Source organism: Rhopalosiphum padi, chromosome 4 (assembly GCF_020882245.1).
Source record: "Rhopalosiphum padi isolate XX-2018 chromosome 4, ASM2088224v1, whole genome shotgun sequence".
Lineage (NCBI taxonomy): Eukaryota > Metazoa > Arthropoda > Insecta > Hemiptera > Aphididae > Rhopalosiphum > Rhopalosiphum padi.
In genome coordinates, this window is record NC_083600.1 from 32906092 (window position 1) to 32927537 (window position 21446).

At 25.3% G+C, this 21446-nt stretch overlaps 4 protein-coding genes across 8 annotated transcripts in view; 2 read left to right on the plus strand and 2 right to left on the minus strand.

Annotated features, from left to right (window-relative positions):
* LOC132929025 (uncharacterized) overlaps nucleotides 1–8276 on the minus strand; it is a 162188-nt gene extending 153912 nt beyond the window's left edge. For all 5 annotated transcript variants that reach the window (XM_060994053.1, XM_060994050.1, XM_060994052.1 and 2 more), the window contains exon 1: nucleotides 8122–8276. The gene's annotated coding sequence lies outside the window, so the exon portion shown is untranslated. The remainder of the gene's footprint in view (nucleotides 1–8121) is intronic.
* Nucleotides 8277–8430: 154 nt separating this feature from the next.
* LOC132929027 (RNA polymerase II transcriptional coactivator) lies at nucleotides 8431–10442 on the plus strand. Its single transcript, XM_060994056.1, has 3 exons — nucleotides 8431–8647; nucleotides 9913–10105; nucleotides 10169–10442. The coding sequence occupies exons 1-3, from the start codon at nucleotides 8582–8584 to the stop codon at nucleotides 10249–10251; spliced, it is 342 nt and encodes a 113-aa protein (XP_060850039.1). The 5' UTR covers nucleotides 8431–8581; the 3' UTR covers nucleotides 10252–10442.
* A 1399-nt stretch (nucleotides 10443–11841) lies between these two features.
* Nucleotides 11842–15676, minus strand: LOC132929026 (proteasome subunit beta type-3-like). Its single transcript, XM_060994055.1, has 5 exons — nucleotides 15535–15676; nucleotides 15096–15212; nucleotides 14293–14468; nucleotides 12187–12459; nucleotides 11842–12096 (listed from the first exon to the last, which is right to left on the minus strand). The coding sequence occupies exons 1-5, from the start codon at nucleotides 15535–15537 to the stop codon at nucleotides 12048–12050; spliced, it is 618 nt and encodes a 205-aa protein (XP_060850038.1). The 5' UTR covers nucleotides 15538–15676; the 3' UTR covers nucleotides 11842–12047.
* Nucleotides 15677–17719: 2043 nt separating this feature from the next.
* Nucleotides 17720–20131, plus strand: LOC132930686 (protein C1orf43 homolog). Its single transcript, XM_060996686.1, has 4 exons — nucleotides 17720–18080; nucleotides 18679–18865; nucleotides 19332–19551; nucleotides 19685–20131. Exons 1-4 carry the CDS (start codon nucleotides 17922–17924, stop codon nucleotides 19827–19829), a joined length of 711 nt encoding a protein of 236 aa, XP_060852669.1. The 5' UTR covers nucleotides 17720–17921; the 3' UTR covers nucleotides 19830–20131.
* Nucleotides 20132–21446: the final 1315 nt, after the last annotated feature.

Here is a 21446-nt window from a genome sequence, read left to right on the forward strand (position 1 = left end):
TTTAATCATAAATTTATCAAATTATAATTATTTCTAATTATATTTTAAATTTAATTTTTAGTAGGTACTAAGGATAATAGGTTTGAAATAATTAGGTTATATAATCAATTGAAAATTATAAACATATTAACAATTTTTAATTTGGAAAGTTGACGAATTATAATAAATACTAGATCCAATTGTATACCCATTTTATATTTTTGTAAGCTTGTTTTTAAGAATCCTTAGTATAATAGTATATACATTTTAAGAACCTCAGAAACTAGTTTTAATTTTCGATACATCAAAATTTTCAAAAATCATCTACTTAACAATTCAGAATGAAAAACGTTGATACTGCATTATAATATAACCTAGTAACTTTATAATTACTATAAAATAATCTTAGTGCACATATGAAAAACGTATGATCCTATTATTTTACTTAAAAATTCCAAAAACCGCAATTTAAAATGAATTCATTATTAAATGAAAAATGGGATGAACATGCTTGGTGAATCACCTAGTACATTGAATTGTATAGAAAAAATATTAAAAGTCGAACATGTCAAAGCATTTTTTCAATTGTCGTCAGATGCAGTAAGCTTTTAAAAAATGATATGTCTATAGAGCTATATAATAAGCTTAGACTTAATTAATCACTAATTATAAATAGGATTATGGATCACAGTTATGACATATTAATTTACAATGAAAAATAGTTACAATTACTACAGTACAAATAAGTACAATACTTTTTGATATCAAAATCGTTCATTTCGTTTTGTTTATAATTGTTCTTAATATTGCGATGATTAAGCAAAAAAAAGAACGATTAGAAGTGAAATTAAAGTCTTCATCAACAGACAGACTGGTACCTCCAAATCAGAAATTACAGACTCTTTTAACGAGGGTTTGAAAAATCTTGTAGCACGTTATAAAAAAAAAACAACGGTTATGTAGAAAAATAATTAACGCCCTGCTACTACTGTAAGTTAATATGATTTTTTTTAATTTCTGTACATTATTTTATTATCCCTGGCTTAGGAAAACGTTTTAGGTACATAAATTGATAAATACACACATACAATGAAATAACACGCGTATTGTAACCAAATGCAGTTTTAACAAATGATTCAGTGCCCTTTTTATTTTAGTGTATAAGACTCATAATAAATTATACTTATTTCGTCTAAAAATTACCTAATAGTAATTTCACTATTACACATAATATTATTTACCTTTATATCACACCCAGTAAAAACTGAAATATTACAATAAAATTAAAATCCAGTTCAAGAAAAATATGTAAAATGTATATTTTTTGAACATATATATATTTATGAGCACAATTATAGTAACGATTTTAATCAAAATTTTCAATATATTTTATAAAAGTAGAACTAAAATAATATACCGACAGTTAGGTATATTGTATTAAACAAATATTAGCTCAAAATATTGTTACCATAAGTGCCAGGCAATACTTGTTGTTGACGACAGTTTGATCATTTTTATGTTATATTTTTACATTGTTTTATATAAAGAGTAAAAAATTAAAATTAAATATTTTACTGTTTTATTACACCAGGGCACCATTTATGTAAAATAAATTAAATAAAATTTTCAAATATCTACTTAAATATTTATTTGAAATAACAAAAATTAAATTAAAATATATCTAATTTGGTACTTGAAATGTTTTTTTTGGTTATGGCAATATTTATAAGGATGTGTTTCCTCGTGATATGTTGTTCAGTGTTATGTTTATTTTAATAATACATACCAAAGTACAAAAGAAACACTTTAGTTTTAGTGATGCCCATTGCCTATACTGTATAATTCTAAAATAAAAATATAATGTAGCCAGAACCACGTTGGTAATTTATACAAATAGTTATATGATTATGACAAAAAATAAATACACATTCTGCGATAAAATTGGTGAGTGTGAGGCCGACAGATACGTTAAGCAATTTCAAAATGTATTTTGATAAATAGATATCCCTAAAGGTTTATTCATAAATCTCTTATATATAATAACAATAATAGAAGTGATGTATTTTTTATCTGTTGAACAAATCTGATATGACCGAAAATATTATAATTCATTACACGTTTGTAGATTCATTGTTTTTCAAGTTTTCATGATTTCCTTCTTTTTTTTTTTTTGATTATAGCGTCTTTAAGTTCAAATATATATTTTAAAAAATGGTACTAAGGATTTATAAAAGGTTTTTATCATTATAATTTATCTATTTTAATTCTTTAATCAATAATCTTAAACGAATACGGAATAATATAATTAAATAAAAATTATAGATTATAATAAAATGTTTGCTTACAATGGTGAACTCTCTACAGTTTAAGATTCACCGAAACACTCCAAAAAATATTTGTTTTGAGACATAAGATATTTTATACCTATTTATTTAGTAAACAATTTCATCATGACTTCAATGTTATAATATTTTGATAGACCTATTTTGTTCTTATTAATAAGCGATTAAATGTGTACATCCAAAAGTAGACAGATGTCAATAAGTAGTTTAAGTCTAATTGTTTTTGTACTAAAACTTATATACATACTTAATATAAACACGGTAGAAAATCTTATGAGTACAATTTATATATATTATAGTCGGTTAAAACAGATAGATGTATATAGTGTATTATATTCGTCCCTATGGACGGTTTCCCTCAACGAGGTCAGCTCACTGAATATTATTATACCTGAGTTTGGTGTATATAGTATAATATACTACTGTATACACGAAGAAGAAAATCTTTCTGTGAAAAACATTAATATTCAAGTACTGCTTGGGACGTTATTTATTGCAGGTGGATGAAAGAATAAGAAAAGTAGTAAGCTTTCTAAATAAAAATGGCTACATAAATTTGATAAAGAAAGGCGAAATATAAAATATTTTAAAAGTATATATAAAGTGGTATGAAAAAAAGATTACATTTTTATCAAATTCAGCCGGACATACTTTGTCTGCCTATACATAACACATACTTAGATTTATACAAATTACGAATACAGTACCACCATGTTAAAGTCCTACTCATACAATCACGGTGTATAGATAAAAATTACATAATTAATCGATTATAGCTTATATTTTATCTCAATTAGTCGTAATACCTATATAATATACTTAGAAATATACTCAAATGAAAACTACTCACAAATAAAAAAATGAATATAATATTTTGTTTAATAAAAGGTCATAAAACCAATATATCCATAACATAATGGATATTATACCCATTACTCAAAGTCATGAATTATAATATGTTCAATATTGTACATCAATTAATTTTTATACTTGATGCGATTATTATTATTAACATTATAAATTATTTTCAACTTCATGCATAGGATTCTATATTCCTGTCACAAATTTTATTTTTTGTAAGTACATTTAACTACAAAGTGTGTAATTTGTATGCAAATATACTATATTGAAAAAACTTGTAGAAAAAACATTAGTATATTGCTTTATCAACTAGAAATTAAAATGATTTTTTCTGAAATTTGCATATGTATTGTCAGTAACAACAACCCTTGCATATTAATTCGAAATGTATACTTTTAAAAGGTGTTTTAGAGATTGACAAATAATTTCAAACAAATATTATATAGAAAGAAAATAAAGTTTTAATGTAAAATAATAAAGGTAAGGAATGTTTAAAGGTCCAGAATCCCCCTTTCCAAAAACTCATTTTAAATACGACCTTCTTACAAAGAGCCTATTATTTTACTTATTCGATTAATAAATCTTAATGTTAACAAAATAACAAATTAAAACAATGAACACAGAAGATTGAATTTTGAAAGATAATTTTTAGTGTCTAAATATTTCTATAACCGATAGAATATTGATTAAATCATAAATAATAATACAAAATTAGCATCTTAGCCAAAGTATACACACGTTTAGTCTTCTTTAAGTAGATAAAAATATTATTTTTTAATATAACATGTGTTTAACAATTTATCTTATGTTCATTATTATGTAGGTATAGGATGTATGTGAAGAAATCCTTCAGATAATAATGGTTTTTACGATAATACTACTATGACTCCCAATAAATCAGAATCAAATTTTCAAAGATTTATTTACAAAATATTTAATATTTTATTTATTTATTAATTTATTTCCATTGGTTAAAATTATAAAGAAATTCGTCACAGTGATGACTGGTGACCCGTTCAATTCTTGTATCTTATTTTCTTATAAGTACCTATTTATTACTGTATACGCACATATTATCTATGTCTACACTCTATTATTTACTTTAACTCTAGTAAAAAACTAAAAACCAATCAACATAATATATTAGTATTATATTCAGTTGGTTAACTTTTGATCATTATTTAAATTGATAATTATATTTAAATTTCAGCTAATTAAAAATTAAAATACATACATGAAATGTTTAAGGAAGCTTGTTATAAACAATATAAAGCGGCGAACTCAAATATTTTGTATTTACGTACCGCTTCCTCTATCATCAATGTCAGAACTAAGGGGAATTAAGAGAGGAATCAGGTGGAAGTATTTTGAGTGAACCAAATTATTTTTATCACAAAAAAAAGGTACTTAATTAGATACAAAAGGGTAATAAACCTATACTTGCCCCCAAATGAATAATAATTATAGATCCAGCATTGCTACAAACTGTAATTCCAAACAATTAATTTTTCACAGAGAACAGATAAGAAATAATGAAATAATTTTAAAAATTATGAACATATTTATTCTATAAATTATAAATCATTGATAAAAAAAATATATATATATATATTAAGGAGGTACTACATTTGGTTCGTTCGTTTTGACAAAAAGTGTACACTTTTTCACAACAAGTGTACACCAAAGTGTTCGTTTTGAAATAGTGTAGTCGTACACGCTGTTCGTTTTAAAAAAGTGTTACATCAATGTACATTTTTTTCATACCGACCCAAGAGCCGGTGTAGTCGGTGTAGGTGTAGATCGTTATAGTTTCTCATCAGTATTATTAATATTATTATTATTATTCTTTATAATCGTGGTGGATAAAAATCAGTTATAAAATTGATAAAAATTATCAATCTACACTAAAAACGTTTATTTTAAACACAAATATCTGATAACACCTCTTGCACTTTACTACACTGTCTAGTGTCTACACTTATTATTGTACACTTTTTTCCAAACGCCCTATACTAAATGCATGTAAGCTTGACAACTATCTGAATTTATATGTCTAGAACATGAACCTATGGATCTATGATTAGTACCACAATTGATTATAGAATATTCCAAAATCAATGCTAATGAAATATGTTTAAAAAAAAACAAGTTTAAATTTTAAATCAATATATAGGTACCTACAATATTTTTATTTAAATTATTACATTTTTATTACCATTAATTTATTGACACAAATTATTACTATATAAATGCTATTTTTAATTATATTGATGTAATACACGCATTAGTATTGTATTGTATAATTTGATTTTATGGGATTTGAATTTAATTCTATTTAATAGTTTTATATTTCAATTTTAATTGATTTTAATAAATTTGTACGGTATTGAGTTATTCATTTTGTGTGGTATTGGGTAATGTTCGTGCGCTAACAGAAAGCAGTTTAATTAAATGTGAATTGTCACATTAATCATAATCTTAAAGTATTCTAATTTCTAAAATAAGTATTAGATTATACATAATATCTACATTACAACGAAAATCGCATGATGACAATATTACCATGTGTTTTCGTTTTCAGTAACAATTTACAATTTATAGAAGTAACCAAATAAAAATACCTTTACCATTTACTTTTAAAACTGCGTTCTCGCGCGAACTATTCGCTTAGTGTGTAAGGGACTTATTTATTGAGTATTCACTATTCAATGATCACATATTTACAATTCATTGTACTGACTACTAACGTACTACTATAGTAGTGTAGACAGTGTAGTATTTCATATCTTCATGAGTAGTTGACGAGACTATAGTATACACTATATAGGTACGCAGAGTTAGTATGTTAATATTGTAGTAATTATTGACTTTTATCTATTGTAAATTATTATTATTTGCACTTTTTACTTTTCGACTGTCGTAAAAAATAAAAGAATAAGACTTAAAAGTTCTCGGTGTAAGAAAAATCATGAGAAAAATTGTCGAAATAGGTAACCTTTTTTTTTAATAATTGGCACTATTTATTAACAGTTAAATAAAATAATGGACATTTTCAAATTTATATTGAAATCAAAAATAAATTTAGATTTTTATAAAACTTAGAAAATAAGATATTTGACAATATTCTAATAAAAGGTAAACCTCTTATTGATTTATATAATTTAAATTTAGAAATATATATTTTAATGAAGAATTAATACAATTTAAAAGCATTGTTAAAGATTTTCCACCTAAAAGGAAATTATCGTTCGCTTCATTACATAAAACAATCATATCATCATCTTTAGAAACATCGTTTCCAAATAAAGAAATATACTAATTATGTATACCTTCTTCAAATGCAAATATTAAGTAATCGTTTTTGTTTTGAACGTGTAAAAAACTATTTGCGATCGTCTTTAATACACGAAACAATGTCAAATTGATCGATGTTATGCATTGAATCTATTATGGTTAAAGATATGAAATGGAAAGAATTGATACATAAAATTCCACAATAAAATCCAGAAAAAAAATATTTAAATGCAAAATAATTTCATATTTTTTTCAAATCATAATACATTATAAAAAGATTTTGATTATAAAATTGTAAGTTTTAAAGTATTATAATTGGTTTACTTATTAAAGTTTACTTTTGCATATTATATTTTTAATTCAATTCAAATTTTTTTTTAAATACTGTTTATAATAGGTGTATTTATAAATACTTGAATAAGTTAAAGATATTACTAAAAATAATGTTGGCCGGTGGTGATAGGGGCGGAAAAAATGGCTTGCAAAGGTGCAACCCCAAATATCAACCTGGGCACACGGCAGAAGTGGAATAAAGCCATTACTACATAAAATATATTTTTTAGTATAGAATATAAATACATACCACACTTATAAAAGTGCATTTCCCCTCCACAACCGAATTTCGGAATCAAGCTTGAAGCTTTGGATTATGTGAAATGTGCCTAACTCATATTCTGATACAAGGCCATAACTGGAAATTAATTTCGGGGGGGGGATGAACCCCAAACCCCCAGGTACGGCCTTGTTTTGATAACTCACAGACATTACAATTAACCTATTATCAAACAAATACTTAACAACAATAATAAAATCAAGTTAAAAATTAAGTCTTGGTTATTTTAAAAGGATATAATAAAAAAACATACATAAACTTGGTGTTCTTGTTATCGACCTATTAAATTCATTATAAATATAATTTTTTTTCATCGACAGGTTTATACTTAACAATAATACATTAATATCAGCATGAGAAGACAGGAGACATTACACGGACATTTAGTATTTACAATTTACCTATACACAGTTATCGGGTTTCCAAAAGACAATATTTAAAGGAAACGTTGTTAGGTTTATTGTTCACATCAACTATAGAGGGTAGAACAAGAGCAGATACTAAATAATCTATTATATTATTATCATTAAATACCCATTTTATATTAATTTTAATTTTAATAAAATTATAACATTTCTATTTCCAGCATATAATTTAGTCAAAAACTCTAATGGCTAATAATTACAATATTTCGAGACTAAGAACGGAACATTTTCTAAGTCATAGTTGTTTTTGATTATTATATTATACATAGTTTTGCATAATTTTCGATTTTTATTAATAATTTAATAATTAATTAGTTGTAACAATATATTTTTAATGACATAGGAAAATCCAATCGATAAAATAGTCATTAGTCATGATAGATATATGATATATCTAATAAATAATAATAGGTAAAGTAATGAAAATATATTAATTTTTCACATTTTGTTACTAACCAGGTAGGATTTAGGAGGGATCTTATTCTAGTTGCACCAATTGACAATTCATTCATTATGTTTTTACAGTTGCCACTGGTTCGATACTATTTAGATAATAAATTTAAATTGTCGTCTACGAAGTCAGAAATCAGAAGAACGAAGAACTTACCTTAACAACGACAAGACGTTCGTCCAATTATTGCATTGGTAATGTGCAATGCTCGCGAACGGCAGTCTGCAAAAGTCAACAAGTGCAATGCAAAACACCGTGAGAATGCGTCTGAACGTGACTAAACTCGTACGCGGGAAATACACGCGCGGTACGAAAACTTTACAATCCGCAGGGATGTCCCGTCAGGCGAACAAAAACGCGAAACGGTGTGTTCGTCCGGTAATAATCTCAACGCTGATAGGTCGCACTGTAACGACGTGTTTGAGGTTATGAGTTTATGACATTTGTTACCGATTGGCGATTAGCGTATAAGGGTAATATAAATAAAAATTAAAAATTTCCGTTGTCGGTGTCGGCTTGTCACTCTTGAGTAGTTATATAGGTTTACTCTCGTGACTTCGTAAGTACCCGTTCAACAGTTTAGTTTTTCCACATTAGTTGAGAAAACATTCTCACCATGGCACCAAAGAAGTCCAAACGTAGTGCTTCAGATGATTCTTCCTCCGACTCTGGACCCGACGACGTAAGTTTTATTTATGCTGCTGTTGAAAAATAAACCGCTCAATATGTTAGCTAATTATAAGGTACTTATTGATGACAAAATAACACGTGTACTTTGGTACTTCACCGAGAATTCGTTGTCCACTACCGTGTGAAAATTTAGATCAATACCTTGAAACTCCAATCGTATGGTAGCTATTTCGCACACTACTCATCTCGCTATACTCGTCTTAACTTGAGAAAAGAGGACGATGTATTATTCATTTATTAAAGTGTTAACCTTTAGAAGAGCTTGTGTCCAAATGTGTTGTCTCTGTCTTTATAATATACATGAAGGCAAATTTGCTCATCCAAATCCATTTTCTGTTGTAAATATTTATAATATTACAACTTTGAACCTACTATCAAATTTAATAGAAGTTAAGAATATTATCCATGTACACTTCGTATCAGTTATAAGTATTCATGTACAACATTCTAAAATGTTCGTAACTTGCTTTAAAATAAAATTTAAGAAAAAAATCACAAAGCACACGGATAATATTCTCACTATTAAATTTGAAATGTGAATTTGCTGTAATATTAAAACATAATACAAATTGGATTTTTTTGGATGCAAATTTACAAAGTATTACATTTTTAAAACAGAAGCAACACATAATATATGTATAATATGATGTCTTCATAAACAATCAAAATATTGTGTGCTTTCAATAATTGTATTCAATTTCAATTCAGTTTTTAACTAGTTGGGTTGTTTCTATATAATAACCTACATTCAAAATATGAATCACTAGCCTATCTATAGATGTTTTCTAATAAAATAAATAAATAATAAACAAACCCATACACATTTCCTATTATAATAATATATAATATATTAAGGACATAAATTCAAAGTTTTTTTATTTATTAAATGTAAAAGATCCATTTTTAATAAGTAACTACATGAATCACCCTTGAACTTTATTTAATAGAACAAATTATAAAATTTATGTTAAAGATAATATTTTAATAAGTTATAGCAAACTTGATACTACCATCTATAATAGTTATATACTAATATATATAAATATATCATGTATCCATGCAATTCAATTTTGAATGAATTTTTTTATTTTTATACATTAAAATATCTCACATCAAATAATTTATTAATTTATTGTTAAAAATTAGGTACTAAATTAAACAATATAACACTATTTACTGTGTATAAGTATAAATGTTAAATAATCATATTTAGAACAAATGAATTTTAATATCTTTAATTAAAATGATTGGTTTTAGAGAAATCCTCCTCCTAAGAAATCTAAACCTACTGATAAAGGAAGTTCCAAGAAAACAAACTCAAATGAAGAAGAGCATTCATTTGCACTGGATAAAAATCGCTTTGTTAAAGTTAGAGAATTCCGTGGTAAACTTTTCATCGACATCCGTGAATTTTATGAGAAGAACGGAGAAACACTTCCTGGAAAAAAAGGTAAAGACAAAAAAAACCTTTCTAAATTAATTGTTCTTTAAAATGTAAAAATTTTGTTTATAGGCATATCTTTGTCTGTTGGCCAATGGAACAGACTGAAAGAGCAAATTGATGATATTCAAGAGTCTGTTGAAAAATTGGGATAATTTAAGTTTCTAACATGGCAGACTTGTTTTTATGTTTATTTATTTATAATTAGTTTGTTTTAATGTATTATTTCATATTTAAGCACTAAGCGTTAAATTATATTATAAGCTGAACTATAATTTTGTGATTGATACTCCTAAAGTATTTTAATTTATTTACAAAGTAAAATGCATATTTAAAACTTCATTGATATCATGACTTATTATTTTATTTGTTTTTAAAATTAAAATCATTACACTTAATACGAGTATTATTAATACTCAAAATCATATTAGATATAATAGAGGATAAGTTTAAAGTTTGTATCAAATAGTTTTGACTAAAATAAGTTATTTTTCATAAAATTAAAAAAAAAAACCTTGGTTATAGTGAATTTAAAGAAACTCACTATTTTATTAATTTTGATAATAGTTTATAGCAAGGCTATTAACCTTAATTTTAGGAACCGAACATTTATTTAGCTAATTCTAAGCGAGCAACATTTTTAAGAAATGTTTATTAAACAAATATTTTTACTCTAAATTTGATGTCAAGAGCTGCATGCGGCTTGCAGCCTTGTGACCACCCCTGGTTTAAAATATGTCTCAACTTTTTATATCGAAGTAAAAAGTAATTATTTTTTAAAACTGATTGCAACTATACAAAATATTTTCATTTTATAAGACGGACTAAAAACCTAATTTTATGTGCATATATTCTTCAGCGTAGTGTACTAGAGGTAGTAGTTACCTACTGGCTACCAACTGTACCAAGTAATATACTAAATATTTTTTAAATCTGTAATTTGATACTTTCTTTTTCTTTAACATTTATATAAAATCTGTTATTCTCTCAAAAGCTTTTTTATATACAACGAAAATTTTATATATAAGATAACAATTAAAGTTCAAAGTATTCTTAAAACAAATTTAAAAAAGTGAAATTAGGACTGTAATACAGTTTTGATTAATTCTAATTATTTTGAGGAGTACTGAGAATTGTTTACTTTTTACCATCTAATGCAGTGGTTCTCAGCTGTTTTTAACAACACTTGGAATCATGGTATTAGAGAAGATCTTCCAAGACCATACTTTCAACAATTAAACCTATATGTTTCATACAAATTTATTAGTTTTACATTGGTAATGATTACTAGCCAATCAATGAGACCATTATTTTTCTTATCTATAGTTTTTACATTCACCTCAACACCATAATAATGTTATTAATTATACTTACAGTATAAATAAACTATATTTTATTTTTTTTTGGTGACAAATGGTAATATGCAAGTACACGACTAACCGGTTAATATTCACAACTCAATTATACCAAATTGATACAAATAGCTACCAGAAAGCACTATCAAATTATTAACTAATAAAGCATTTTCACTACTATGAATGTGTAACATGACACAAAAAAAAGACTTAATTGTAAAATTGATAAATGATCATTGCTCCACTTAGAATCTATATTTTATATGCTTATGACTATAAATAGTTTATATTTAGTCAAAATACTTTAAAATTATCATTGAGTTTAAAAAATGATAATTTAAGGAACAGTGGAAAGTTTCTACTTTTTAAATTATAACAAAAAAAACTAGATAAGAGAAAATGTTTCCTTGATTTTAATATAGTTTTAAAAATATTTTAATATTTAGCATAGGTACTCAAATTACAAAAAAAAAGTTATTTTATTTAATTATAAATTATGTATTTATCCCATATATAATTTTTCGTACAAATAAAACAAACTTTGTATTAATTACGAAAAAATTTACACAAATTAAAATTGCCACGTGTTCCAACATCTAATCCATTCGAGTCTTGATATCACGCACAATTATCTTGTCTTTTTTACTGAAATATAAGAAATGATTTGTTATTACCAGTTAAGATATTTGAATAAAAAAAAATCATACACTTTGAGAACATAATAATTTTACTCACATAATGTAAACCTTTGCACCCCAACCGGAAATGGCATCACGATTGCAAGCACTAACCAAAGCTTGCGAAATTGTTTCAAATAGTTGATCTTCTTCCATATCAGGCTCCCAAAGAGCTTCACAAAGACCGTATAATTGGCTTGAACTAGTACCTCCAACCACAAAGTTATCAGACTTATTTACACAACCAATTAAATCCATATCACACATATATGGTTCCAATGTCACTTCATCCAAAGCAACAATCATTGGTTCAACAAAAAATGGTGAAAATCTGTTAAGCACAAAACAAAATGATTAATTAAAAATTTATACAGTGCAAATTAATAATATTTGAATAATTATAAATTATTAACATAGATTTCAATTTAAACACAAAATACATTCATTACTCAGTTCAGAATCTAAAAAAATAATTATACACCTAACCTATTGTATACATTTTGAAAGACCTGAATAGAAACAGATCTAAAAGGTTTTTAAATCAATAGTTATAGTCGGGGACACAAAAAATGAGAGCTGACCGCCAAGTGGCAGTTTTTTGATAGTGGTTGTCAAAATCATAAAATAAATAGCCCGCTGTTAATTGGATTCAATGGTTAATTCATTAATTGGTTGCTGAGAACCAATTGTTACTATGGTGGGTATGACCGTGGGGGCCAGTGTTCATTTTTTGTGTCCCCAACTATATAGTATGAACAAGTATGAAATGTTAAATAAGTTAATTAAATATTATATATTATTATGTATTTATCATAATAATAATCTTTATTATGAAAAAAAATCCTTTTATAAATAATAACATTTAATAACAGTAATATTTAACATATTATTATGCCTATAACAAATTATTAATAACATATTAAATTATATATTTTGGATTTTTATTTTTTTATCTTTAAATATGATTTGAATTTATAAATATTATTATAATTAAAAAATCATTAAAACATTTATAGAAAATTTTAGCATTTTTTTGTTTATATTTTTTAGTTGGAACAAATCTTAAATTGTTGTATCAACTAAAGGCGCTTTAAACTGTAAACACAGGACAAAGAATGGTAGATCAATATTACCAGCATTGAGTTTAAAATTTAAATAAAAGTATTAGGCATTCCTTCTATACTGTAGTGTGAATACTAAAAAAACCTAAAACTCTATTATAACTCAAATGGAGTTTTTTTTTCAATATGGCATAAAAAAATAAATATTTCAAAAAATTATTTTGTATTGACTATTATCATGCATCTAAACCAGTGTTTCTCAACCGGTATGTCGCGACATACTGGTGTGTTGCCTAGTAAGTCCAAACATGTCGCGGGAAATACTAATATTAAATGCACAAACCTTTTTGACATTATATTTACAAAAATTAATGGGTAATATTATTCTTATTTTTTTTTTTTATTGTGTGTTACAAAGTATGAGAATTTTTAATAGTGTGTCGCCATAATACAAAGGTTAAGAAACACTGATCTAAGCTATAAAATTTTTAAACCAAACAATTGAAGCATATTCAAGGTTTGATTTTACCAAATAGAAATAAACTGCTTTAAAGGGTTTTTTTTTATAAAATATAAGTTTGATGAAGTCTCTATTTTTATATTCAACATATATGCTTTGAAAGTAAATTATGTTATGGTAATTATCAGATTTTATGGTTGTCAGTGAGACAGTGAATATAATTTAACATTGGAATTAAACATTAAAATGCACATTCCTGTCTTTACTAAACATACAATTTTAATTTTTAGGTCACCATAACAGATAAAGAAACAATGGTTATTATTCTCACAAATGTTTCTAAGTATAAAGTAATAAAAAAACAAAAGCACATTAAACAACAACGAAAAGAGATGTAAAGATATTTTGATTAAAAATGGCATCATTGTAATTTGCATATCAAGCCAGGTTAGATTAAGTCAGCTTATACTTTATAATATAAATACTTAAATATTTTAAAATAACACCCCTAGAATAGGATTATAATTTTTTTCATATTAAGAAGTATAAGTTTTAAAATGTATTAGTGATCTCCAAAGCGGTCAAGGAGAATATCTAAAAATATAAACTTGAAATTAATTTCTCTTATTTTAATATTACATACCTGTTTTCATACAACAGATTGGAGACCAAAGACGCTAGTGCTTTAGGAGAAATTTTCCGATTCTCTTTTAACTCGTATAACCTTTTCCTGAACATAATTTTCTCGTACACAGTAAATATATCTGTAGCTAAGCCAGGAAATCCCATATATGTGTGAGGGTTTATTTGAAAAACTTTCTATAATTCAAAATTATAATAATTAAATATAGGTGATAAATTAGAACTCGGAAGTTTTAGGAGGGCATATTATTCTATGTTCTCAATTTATAACACACCAGCAAAAGTTTCAAGTTTATAAATGGATTTTAAAAATTAAAAATTCAAATATTACATATTTAAATATTTTGTCAATTTTAGGAGGAAAGTTCATGCTTCATTGATTTTCATACGCATGTTATCTAAAAACCATTAATTATTTTCTTTTATTAACATAGGTATTGCCATTGTCATAGTCAACTATTAATTAAATGATAATGCCATAATGGTGTAATGTACATTTAATCTCTATCATGCTAATATACCAAAATATTACCTTGTCATCAATAATTTATCAACTTATTGTAAATCATTTATTCATTAGCAAATTTGTTGTACAAGATTGACATTTGACATACTTTTTCAAATGAATAAGATGTCAAAATACCAACCAGTTTTCCACCATATTTTACATTTATTTTTGTGCATATTTATTATTTTTTCATGGATATTAAATTATTTTTTTGTGCTTATTTTAGCTCCTATAACTTCCGAACCCTAATGATAATTCACAAAAATACTAAATAAATAAAAAAAACTACAACATACTGTAAAATCGAGGGACACTGTTTGGGCTTGTATACCAAATCGCTTATCAGTTGCAATAGCAACACAGTCCTTGCCTTTCATACCAATTAAGGCACCGCCATTATAGTCCATGATACTCTATATTTACAAAATAATTATCCAATTTATACATTCAAATAAATAATAATTAATGAATAAAAATTGTATTTTTACAAAATTGTGTGCTTCATTATAACAAAATTGTTGTAAATACTTTTACATTCAATACTTTTACTTTCAAGATAATTATTTTAATGGCTACAACTTAATAATTACAACAATGAGCATTATAAATTATAACTTTCTGTTCATTAACATTAAAATACTTTACTACTATTTATACAGATTGTATGTTATATTGAAACACATAATTATCAATAGCAATGTAATTCGTTAAAGATATGACTAATTAATACTTTACCATTTTGAAAGAAGTAGTTTATGTAATGCACTTAGAAAGGTCTTAAAAACGAAAATTCTTAAACAGTTTGAACTTTTTGAAAAAATCTAAACAATAAAAAGTGCTAATCATTTATCAGGTTATATTATATATTTATTATCACATTTAGGAACACGGTTATTATCTATAAACTACAATTTAAATGGCAGCGTAAATAAACTTGATGGTTTCCAAAGAGAATAAAGAAATAAATCACTAAGCGGGATGTTGCAATGATTTAAATTGTTCTGTGATTTAAAATATTTTTTTACAACTATTATCATTTAAAATTAGTGGCCTAAGTACCTACTACACAAATATTTTAAATCAGTTACATACAAAAAATATTGTTAAATGCTGAATCCAAAAATTTATATTTGTCGTAACTATAATATGTCTATATAATATATTATATTATATAAAGTGAAAAAAATGTGGCAATTAATTGGGTTGATCCCTCCCCCCTGTAAACACACCATTGTTTAAAAAGTAACTAATTAGTAATTTACCATACTAAGCTTTTTAGTTTCACATCTTAAATAATTGTATTCGAATTTATAATTTATTAAAATTGCTTAACTAATTAATTGTAAGACTACCTATATAAATATAAAATATATACCTACTAAAAATGTCATTCACGTGGAAATAAATAAAAATAATTAAAAAAACATATATTTTAGTGGTCCCGTGTAAATAACGGCCGTCTAAAATGCATGTTGCCACATAATAGAGACTATAAATCGTATAAGCACTATAAAATAAATTTACTTATATTTTTTTGGAGTCAAGTCCCACAACTGCTCCCTTCGAGAAATACATTTTTTTATCTTTATTTTAATCCCTTTTGAATAAAAACTGTCGAAACAACATACAATTTGGTGTTTACGTGGAAACAGCCGTCCTAAGTACACCTCAGAATGGCTCGTAAAATCGTATAAATCAGCGTTTCCCAAACTGTGGTCTGCATGTATACTTGCAGAGGGAGTCCACAAACGTAAATTAAGTTTAGTTCAGAAAATAAAGCAATCAATTTAGTATTATTATTTATTATTGTTTTTATTTTTATTAAGGGTTCCGCGATCATTTTTATTATCTCTTAAGGGGTCCGGAAGAGAAAAAAATTGGGAAACGCTGGCATAAATCGTATTATTTTGCTGAAGTCCATAAATCCCCATGCTACCTATTACTTATTAGGATCTTACCTATTAAAAAAAAGTCAAACTAAGAATTAGAAGTACTATGACCACCAACGCTAAGATTGCTAAGTTTATTTTATTAACAATACATATAATCGTTTGAATCAAAAGGTCAGTAATCAGTATAAATAGCTCTCTTGTCCTCTTTTTTTTACAATGTCAAACAAATTTATGATGTAAAAATGAGTATTAGTTAGTCTGTTAGTCAAGCTATTACACTTATTACACTATTAAATATGTATAATAAATTGGATCAATTATTTTTTCAAAAAGTTTAGATAACGACTTAATTTTACTCGATCAATAAAAATTACTTTGAAAAAATATAAAGTAAAAGTATTTTTTGCTTTAAATGATATGTTATATATTAAAAAAAAGTTTTCTTATGTTATCATGACTGTATTTTAGTTTTTTTACACTTGGTTATAAAGTATAACTTTCTGTTATATATTTATGTGTAATATGTACAGTTTATTTTTATAACAATTAACAAATATATTATGTACTGTTTTACATTTATACATTTATATTTTATAATATTTTTTTATGATGGAATTATATCAATAATTTTCACTAAATTATTAATTTTGAATTGTTTAAATGATTTTAAATGTTTCATTATGTTATGTTTTTTAATAATGATAATAATTATCTTTATTTATAGATGATTAATGATTATAGTGACAAAAACAATAGCATATAACTATTTTTTTTAAATTAGGTAGGTACATAATATGCATAATAGCTAGATATGTATTAAATAATGAAATAACTTATTTAATCTTTTAATCGTATAATCTCAATAATAACTTTACTATTATGTTTTTAATAGCCATATTATTGAATTTTAAATCGTATATGAAAAATGTTATTAAAATTCCTTCCAAAATATAGATAGGCAATACAATATACAGTATTACGGTTACCACCTTATCAGAAGTGATAAGAAATAAAGAAATTATAAGATACATTATTCCATCATTCTGTATTTCTGTGAGACTTGAGAAGTTGAGACTGTGATTCTTCAAATGGCAACTTTCAACTTTAAAAAACTACTTTTTTAAAATATAAATATACTATTTTCTATCCAGATCAATACGATTTCAAGACCCTCTTAGGTTAATAATATGTTCTTCGCGTAATTTTTTTATTCTCTTAAACAAGTGGACAATGGCTCAACAGCTTTCTGGTGTCACAGTGGTGATATTTATAGCTGGCGGTATATTGACATTTATATTGCTGTTCATATTTGCCAAGAGGCAGATCATGAGATTTGCTTTGCGATCGAGGAGAGGTCCGCATGTGCCGATTGGACACGATGGGAAAAAAGTAACGATTTTAATTCCGCACACATTTTCAAAACTATAGCATTCAATTGTGTTTTATCTAAAACATTAGTTGTCAATAATTTAAAATAACTTATTTTCATTACTTTACTACCAATGTTTTATTTTTTGATTATAATGCAATCAAATTTAAAAATGGATCGGTATATATACAGTATAATTGCAGCATTGGACTGGCTCAAAGGTCTACTATGCAATTTAGTAAAAAAAATAAAAAAAATTTTATTTTAAAAATGGAAAAGTTGTGAAGGCACACATGATTGGGGGAGGGGATCCTATTTTGCAATTGCACGTTTATACCATAGGCTGGTCCGACCTTGAGTATAGGAATTATATACTGTGGTAAAAATTATACTTTATAACAACGTGCATAGTAACAATTTTTGATATTAATTCATAGAATCTGTTATTTTATTGAAAATTAAATGTTTAATGTAAAATCCTGCTCCATATCATCTAAAATGGTTTTAAGAATAATAGTGATTTTAAATCAATATTATAATTTTGCATAATGCTTTAATACTAAATAAATATTAGTATTGTATTGAAAATAATAAAGTATAATGTTTATTTTTTGTTAGACACTGAAAAGAGAAATTGAACGACGAATTGAAGTGGTTCCAAAAATTGCTTTTGAACCAAAATTAATGACAGTAGATCAAGATGATGACCGTTCAAAGTATATATTACCACCGGCTGAATCCAACGACAAACCATTGCTCTCACATCATTATCGCATGAAAGCAGTTGATGAAGTCAAAAAGTTAGGTAGTATAATATGAGAATAAAATTAGTTACATAATTGATAAATGGTAGGTATACTGTACACGAATTGGTCCCAAAAATAAATTGAGCTTTGCTAGAAATATCCTAATTGGCTCCTGACTAGAAAATTTTAATAATTATTTAATTCCATGTTTTGATAAAATTATATGAAGCTAATTAAGTTTTTATTTATTAGTTGAAAAAATTAGTGTATTTATTTATTATGAATTTAAAAAACATAGGCACTTTTAATCATACCTACATTAAATATAAAAAAAAAATTATAAACAGTCCTAAGTTCAAATAAAATAAAAAAAAGTTAAAGTCATTACATAAAAAAGTTATTATTTATAATAATATATACAATTCATAAATTAAAAATCAATCGAGTTATTTATAATCAATTCATAATCAACTCAATATTATATTTATAAATATTTTGCAAAATTAAAATGAAATATACTTTTAGAACGTGAAATCACCAAACAGGATAAAACCTTGACTCGTCATCCAAATGAAAACATTCGTTCGTTTTTACTAAATACATTAGCAGTACTTTTGGATGGCAGTGGACAGCACATAGTTCATCAATTCTGTGATCTCTATGAACACGCTCGTTATGATCCAAATGAATTCTTGGATGAAGAATACCAATCATTCATAAGATTAATGAAAAAATTAATCGATATGTAAGTTAAGCAGTTATAAATTCATACAATTATTAAATAATAAAGGAATATGTATTATATACCTTATACTTACATTAATATGTATTTTAATTGTTAATTCAATGTATTACTATACATTTTTAAATTATTACAGTGCCAAATTATTGAAATCGTATTCTGGTGAAAGTCGAAAAAATAGTCCCAATAAAACTCCAACTCGCAATAACAATATGCGAACTGGTACTAATGATAGTCTTAGAACAAAAGACAGAGATTCAAATCGCTTAAAAATTGTATAAGAAGTATTCACTATAAATTAATTGGAATAAAATTATTTTTTATTGTATTTAATTAACATTAATTAAAGCCAGATAAGTTTCTAAATATTTTGGTGAATGTAGATTGTATAAATATGTAAAATATGTAAATTGTAATATGTTATAAATATATTATTTTTTTTTTTACTGAAACATGTAAATAATTGAATGTTACATAATATTTTACTGTTATGTACATTAAGAGGTCTCTCATAGAGCCTTAAATTGTATTGGCAATTATTGTTTTGAAGGAAATAAAACTGTTATATATTCTTAAACAATAATCTTAAGTTATTATTTTTATTTGATTAGTTCCATTTAATATCTTTAGAAAATTTCACCCTGACTAAACTACCAGATGGATGTTCTTCCATTTATCAAAACCAATTATAAAGATGTAATTGAAGCTTTTCAATATATTATTTAGATCGATTTATTGTCATCACATTTTTTTAGAATATTTAATATAAATATAAGATAATTTAATAATCAGCTAAATGATTAATTCACTTTGATATAATGGTAATAGAAAGGTGCAACAACTGTACAAAGATATTATAATTTTAAATTTCCAAGCATTAAATATAATGGTGAATTAAAGTATTATTATTTATTATGTACCATATATTATAATTTCATAAAAATTCCAATTTTAGACTATGATAACTTAAATATTAATATTTTGTTATTAAAATCTACTACTATTAATTATCTGTTAAAAAACTATTTTTTTTTTTCACAAATTCACAATCATAAAGTTCATTAAAATTAATTTATATTATATAACTTATTCAATCATAATTTCATAGATACCGGCACGTATACAGGGGGGTTTGGGGTTCAACCCCCCCCCCCCTCAACCGAAATAATTTTGAGTAACGAGGAAAAAATTGCTTCATTATGTTGGAAACAATTTGTATATTGTATTGCTAAATTTTGTAAACCCGCCCAGAAATTTTTTTTTGTGCACGTGCCTGCATAGATAAGTTCTACTCCTAAGTACTAATTATTAATTAATATTTGGTAGTTACAACTTGAGTCATGTTTCTTCTCTCAAGAATCAAAAAAAATCTACAAAGAAAATTATGCCTAACATTAATGAATAGTGAAAACTGAATACCATGAACTAAACTAAACTAAATCACTGTCTAAGAATAGATACAATTTCATTTCATTTGTACGGTTACGTACCACCTAGATTCCGCGACAAGTAGATCCACGTACGTCAACTGGATCCCTTTGGACATTTAAAACCTTAAAGACAATTTAAATTCCATATTAACTATAATCTCCCGCGTCATTTAGGTACCCAGAAATCGGCGGTAATTTAAAAAACTTTTCTAAAAAAAGTACTAAATAACAATTTAAATTTTAAAAATATTATAAAATAGTATGAAGTATAAGTAAGTTACATGGCGTTAGTAAAATCTCTAATTCCATTAATTATGATATTAGATTCGATGTTTTAAATAAGTAGTAACATTTCATTTTATTCTAATATACACGATATATGAATTATCGATTATGTTAATGTAGAACTTATATATAATTTTTAAAAGAACTTGCTCAAATACCTATTTATTATAATAGGTAAGTACA